Below are 7,101 nucleotides of genomic sequence, written 5' to 3'. Positions count from 1 at the left end.
GAGGAAAAATCACTATTTCATGCCAAGTCAATTATCGATCCTTAATGAGAGACTTCTAAAATCCTCAATGATACCATAACAATTTATCGCATAACAGAAAACTGCATAACATAAACTTGCACAAATATTGAATCATACCATCATAGTATATATATATATATATATATTGTGATGATATCATAAAAGTTTTCTTAAGTCATTCGATGGTGCGTGAATGATATTATCATAATACGTAGATTCATATATTATCATGATATTGAAATTGTATAATTAAGGAACAACCACTGTTTCACCAAATCAATCGTCAATCCTTAATGAGACACTTCTAAAATCTTCAATAATACCATAACAAACATTCAGAAAAAATTGCATAAATATAAAATGATACCATCATAGTATATATATATATATATAACAAACTAAAGCCGAATATGGGTGAGTCTAGGAAGGGGCACACTCTATAATGACTTTGGACTGAACACACATTTAGGGATTTACTTAAGAGTGGGCTATTATAGAATAATAATTAGTTTGTATTCTTTGTCTAATTAGTGTAGTTTTCCTTAAAAATGTTCCAAGAAAATAACCTCAAAATTTAACGAATGAAGTATTTTTAACTAAAGCATGTACCAGGACAAAAGTGATAAGCTTATTATGGGGTAGTTTCTTCAAGTAATAATATTAGTGAAGGTCGTTATCATTCTAATTAATGCAAAAAGGGATTTTGTAGATCTTCAAATTCCTATCAAAAGATAGATTAGACTATTTCATTTTTTATGAAATTGGCAAATAAGTATTGATTGAGACTACACCTATGATCCAAAGTGGCCTTACTTTCTATACAAACCATTTGTTTTTGAGATTGTCTATATATCTTTCCCTTATTACCACATATCACAACTAAACACATGATAAAAGGCACATATAGGAAATGCCAAGTCCATTCAAGTTGCTTTATTTATTGGAGGTCAATTTTTTGTATTGGTTCAACTTTCTGATCAATTTTGTGGAGGTTATTAATCTCTTATGATAATCTCATGAATATATAGTAAAAAGAAAGAAAAAAAAAGCAAGAGAAATTAAAGGAAAAGGAGTGGAGAAATATAGGAAGGAGACAGATCTTCCAAGTGCCACCAATCATACATATAAAGGATGAATTTTTATGGGAGTTCACAATAAGTAAAGCAAAGCTAAGACGAGAAAAAGGCAATAAATAAATTAAATAAAAAGATACATTTGTTTCTAAGATACAATTAAATAAATAAAAATATATCTTTTTCTAATATTTTAAGGTTTTAGATGAGTTGGTCACATAATTCCACATGGTAATTAAGAATCAAGCTCATACGAAAAAGTCGGTTACATAATCAAGTATATGACAATGTGATCTCGATTTTCTCCAATTTAAAACTTAAAACTTTTAAATAAGTTAGTCACATACAATTCAAACTTACATACTCATTACAATATCACCTCCCCCCAAATCCCACCAAGGGCAGATCTAGGGAGTAGCGAGGGGATTCCAGCTCCCCGGCAAAACAATTATTGTATATAAGGTATATATATGTTTAATCTATTGAATGTAAGATTAGAGGTTGGCTAAGTGGTTGAAGCGGTTCAAAATTTACCTTGAGATTTCAAGTTTAAATCCCAAGCATTATATTTATATATTTTTTTAAATCCCCTTCATGCAAATCCTAAGTCGGCTACTGCACCCCCACACTTTCCCTATACTCCCATTCATCTATTTTTCGACAATGACAATGCAAGAAGATGTGGAGTGAAGTCCATACGTGTGCAAACTCTGATGGGTTCAAACAAAAGGTTCCAAGTGATGATGAGTGGCTATAAAATAAATAGTGTATGAGCTATATAAGTGAAGTGTCCCTTTAACTTAAAAGCTAAAATGGTACGGATGATGTTTCTGTTTTATTTCATTTGTAGCAAAACAAATGGCAAAACTATGTGAAAATATTGTGACTAAAATGTTTAGAAGCTTCTCGACTTAACTCATTATATAAAGTTTAGGTATGTACTAAATAAATTTTGTTAATATTGACACTTAATTTTAATTTTCCACAATTTGATTAAATTTTTAGCTTTTCCAATTTTAATTCGAGCATTCTAATCTTGAACCTATTTGATCAAGTTTTGAATAGTTCAATAGTTCTTGCTGATACGGATTTTGAGTTGACCTTCTTTAGATAAACTCTTAAACTTCAGAAGAGAATAGAGGTAAATGTGATTCCACTAGGCACAAAGTTTTCGTTCTTGAAAAGAAATATAGCAATAATTAATAATATTTAATTTTAATAATTTGTGTGGGGGTTACAATCTTTATAAAAGATATAATCATCTGATTCTTTTCTTCACGACCACCAACTCAAGAGCTTCGCTTTGTAATTGATGAAATACTTGTTGAAATTTCATTATGAATGCGGAGCCAAATTTTGATCATAATCGTGTAAATATAGAAACTTGCACTTCTATCTATGCGAAAGACTAGCAGGTCACCACTTAAGTCATTTTTTTTTTGTTGAAAAATTGAGGGTAGGGGAATTGAAATGGAGAGGGGATTACAATGTGGGAATTGAACCTCACCACTCACCAATATGGTGAAAATTTATGCAACCAACCAACCAAGTTACTAAGATTCTCCAACTTCATTTAACTCATATAATTCTAACTTAAATATTACTTATTAATCTATTTATTAACCATAAATTTGACTTGATCAACATATATATCATGAATTTAATATTTGATCCAAGATTTAATATAAATCGATCTATCTAATAAAATTTCAATATCTACGACAATAACAACTCAAAAAATCTTCAAAAAGAAATTCAAAAAAGTGCAAAAGCAAAAGCATGAGAAGAGAATTTCTTCAAGTTAAAATGAACAGTTTGGAACAAACATGCCATGGAGCTCCTTTTTCTATGTTAGGTACATTTTTGTTCTAAAGTAGTAATTGTCGTAAACAGCTGTGTTTGAAAGATTGGAGAAAATTTGTTAAGCTAATTATAGTGGTTACAAGCTTCTCGATCGATCGATAGAGTTCATTAACATTAAAAAATCTTGCCTAAATTAACCAAAAACCAAATTAATACGTATTATATTAGTCAAAATAAGTACATTGTTTAACGTGAAAGCAAGAGACTCTATAAACATTTTATTCTCCCCACGTTAATTCCTAACTAGTAATAAAGTTAGGACTCCAAATGCAATGGAAGGAAACCCTAGAATCGTGATTTGACCTGCCTCTAGGAACTTACTTTTATATACTTCGTCGATGTGTCTGCTTTATGTCGAAGGTATTTTTAATATTTTAATTTTTTCGTTAACGTGTTAGCTTTATGTCGAGCGTATTTTTGGGATTTCAATGTCTATACTATAAAGATACTTTACGAATGTTTTCTCATTGATAGTTTGAATGTTTAATCGCTTATCAATAAAAAAAAATTTGCCAAATAAGTGAAACTCAACATAGGCAAAATGTTAATAACAACTTAACGCCATTAAACATTTGTCAAATAAGAAAATATATAGTTATCTTAAAAATGACGATTAAAAAAAACATGTCACACAAATTAAAACAAAAGATATACATAAAATCACTTTTTGTATAATTTGTTGGGCAAGCACGGGACTTTGTATTTTTTTTTATCCCTCGTTTTTGCTCACTTGATAACTCGAGCTCATAATCTAAAAGTAAAATGTACTTATCATCCTAACAATTCTCTCTTATCACGAGACTTTGCATATAGTTTCTAAATAAAGCAGGTTTGGATAGGCATCGTAAGAATTACTTTCGACTTGTAATAATATTTTGGCAGATACTATCATACTAATATCGAACTACCGTAAAACATTAATAATTTCAACAATAAAAAAAAAAACTGTTAATAATTTAATATTAGTCCTATAAATAAGCATTAATACACACAAGAAAAAAAAAGATCATTAAATCTATTTGATATGAGTCTCAAAATTAAAAAAATTAAAAAACTTTTTGCTTTTTATTTTTAAAATAAACGTTGGCGTGAGACCTTCACCAAACAACTAGTTCTATCCAGCTAGATGCTAGCCATGCAAGCAAAAGACAAAGATTGTATATTTGTGCTATGGTGCAGTAATAAAATTATTCGATTCTTAATTAGAAATCTCGAATTCGAATTTATATATATCTGATATCACAATATATACGAACAAAATGTGGGACATTAAATAAACCAAAAAGAGGTGTAAAATATCTGAAAGTTCTAGAAATTATTTATATGAAAATATTAAAAGTTTAAATTAAAAAGTTACAATATGCTACTCCGTAAATATATCGTGAAGTACACTCTTTTAATATGGGGCCTCTGTAAAATTATGGGATAACTGTAGAAAGAGAATATAATAAAGAAAAAAAGTAAAAGAAGCTTAGGTTCTCATGATTGGTACCCCACAATATAAACTTTATTGTTAATTTTTTTTTTAAAGGACACGTGGCAGAAAACCTACCTGTTAAGTAAACTTTACAATAATACAAATAGCTGCTAGGGTTTTGGAGGTATCCTTTCAACTCATATTCTAGAAGTTGGGAAAAGACAAATGTACCCAAACAAAAAGTTGCAATAACGTAGTAACATTATTTTGTTATTTTTTAAATTTATTTGGTTGTTTGCTCCCTTTTTTTGTTGATTATAATATCTTAAGATCAAATCTAGATAATATCCCCCCCACGAAGTAGACAGTCCTAAATAGGTTGATTTGTTTGATCGCTAATTTTTTTATTCGATATTTGATATTTTTTTTGATGTTTGACTTATTTAAATTTGTATTGAAAAGAGAAAAAAAAAACAATTTTATCAATATGCAACTTCATTTTTATAAATTGAATTCATAATATATGATTAAAACTTAAATGGTCTACACAGCTACACACTATAAACCAGAAGATATATCATCGGTGCAAAAGACATGTGCTAGATAATTTAATTCGGAGCATATTCTGGTATTATCAATTATTTGAAAATTAAGTTAGTAATCATTTCTATTAGAGATTTCATATGGTTCGAAGTACTAAACATTACGACAAAAATAACTTTTAGTAACAATAAATATGTACATTAATAAAAAATGGTAAAATCTTTATCAACATTATTTAATTGTTATTGTATCCAATATTTTTATAAGCATTAGAGAATTTACAAAAAAAAAAAGCTTATTATCTCTAGACAAACATATCTAGCGAAGATCATTTGAAAAACTGTTCATTGGGGAGCAGTAAACAAGAAAGAGGCATTTAATAATTGGGACATACGTGACCAAATTAAAATTGATTTCTATGAACAAAAATAATTAATTTGGGAGTGACACTGACCTAAAGTTGTGTAATGCACAAATCACCAACACCACTAATAATTGAGTCAGTAAAATATTCGATTTTTATTTCAAAATATCACCTTTCCTTTAACTGTTCACTTTAACATTGTAACGTTAAAAAGGTCCACTATATATACCCCTTCATATACTTTTGCCTTACCAATTCAATTAGCAACAACAACAACAATTCTCACACACACCAAAAAAAAAAAACTACAAATTTCAATTTTACATATAGAGAAATGGATCAAAATTTGGTAGTGGTAGGAAAGAAGTTTTGGAAAATTGTTCGAGTAGCGTTATGCATGTTAAGAAAAGGCATATCAAAGCAGAAAATAATGCTCGATATCAAATTAATGATGAAGCGTAGCAAGATTAGTAGTTACAAAGCTGTGGTCCAAAATCTCATGTTCCACTTCCACCACCACAACCAAAACCGCCGCACCGACCAAGTCGAGAGTGGTAATTTACCATTTTGCCCTCCACATGAGGATGAGTATTATGAGTTCAGCTGCACTAGCAGCCCAAATTTGGACATGAAAAAACACACTGCTACCGAAGAGGATATTGTGGTGATGAATGCGGCGGTAATGAGAGCCGCATTGGAGATAATTAAGGGTGAAACAACGTCACCTGATAATTATTTTCGTGGGTTTGGGAGACAGTTGAGGGTTACTGACTCGCCTTTTCCGGTGAGAGATGAGGTGGAAGAAGTGGATAATCACGTAGATGAGAAAGCTGATGAGTTTATCTCAAAGTTCTATAGAAATTTGAGACGACAATCTTCATTTTCTGCTTCATAATTGTTATTGTTAGTAGTATACAATGTATGCATGTTTTTCTTCATTTGCAAAAGCAATTTTATTAGATTTTTTGCTTTTGTGTGGGGTAGCTTATAATATAAACAAAGAAATATAGAAAACTTGTGAGGATTGGAAGTTGTGGATAGTGTGTGCTTATTTGCTTCATGTAATTGAGTTTTTCACAAAAGAAGTTGTGTAAATACAACAAAATCCAAATAAAACAATGAATCTTTGACCGGTAAATAATTACTCTATGTTTCAATTTGTTATCTTAGTTAAAATTTATAACGTCAAAGAATATTTCTTTTGACATGTTTTTACTAAATATTTTAAATTGTTAACTATTGTGATTTATCATATTTTTTATGTAATTTTTCAGTATGTTGATTTTATTGTTAGAAAAATTAAAAAATCTATCTTAATTCACACTAAACATTAGTTAATTTAACTCTGTTACTCCAAATCTAGATGCGTCTATAGTATTTGAGTCATAGGAAAATTGAAAGGCTTGTTCTATTTGTACGGAAATGGCAAAGTGCACTTATTAATCCACGCATTACTTATTCCATCAAATTTATTTGTGATATTACATCAATTTTCATTTTTAAAATACGTATTCTTATCGAATTAATTATAGTGGTTTTAGTTAGATCAACTAAATGCACAAAAAATATGAACAGCTTATATTATCAAAATTGGTCAAAATAGGACATCAAAATTAAACTGGTCAACGTGCCCCTCAAGAAGCCACCGTCATAAATAAAGTACTCATTTAATACGATGGATAAGAATAATAATTTTAAAATAATATTTGAAATTATTTTTATCTCATATTTGATCGAAGGTATTTAGCTAATTTCAAAATTATTTGGCAAATAACTTTGCAAAGCTTCAAAAAGTACAAATAAATTAAAAGTAAGAGAGA

The 7,101-nt window shown here is 29.2% G+C and overlaps 1 protein-coding gene across 1 annotated transcript; it reads left to right on the top strand.

Moving 5' to 3' along the window:
* Positions 1-5,583: 5,583 nt before the first annotated feature.
* LOC125830472 (uncharacterized) lies at positions 5,584-6,176 on the top strand. Its single transcript, XM_049509667.1, has one exon. The coding sequence runs from the start codon at positions 5,616-5,618 to the stop codon at positions 6,174-6,176; it is 561 nt and encodes a 186-aa protein (XP_049365624.1). The 5' UTR covers positions 5,584-5,615.
* Positions 6,177-7,101: the final 925 nt, after the last annotated feature.

This window comes from Solanum verrucosum, unplaced genomic scaffold (assembly GCF_900185275.1).
Source record: "Solanum verrucosum unplaced genomic scaffold, falcon-dt-bn FXZP01000228.1, whole genome shotgun sequence".
NCBI classification, from domain to species: Eukaryota; Viridiplantae; Streptophyta; class Magnoliopsida; order Solanales; family Solanaceae; genus Solanum; species Solanum verrucosum.
This window is presented reverse-complemented; position numbering and strand designations above follow the sequence as displayed.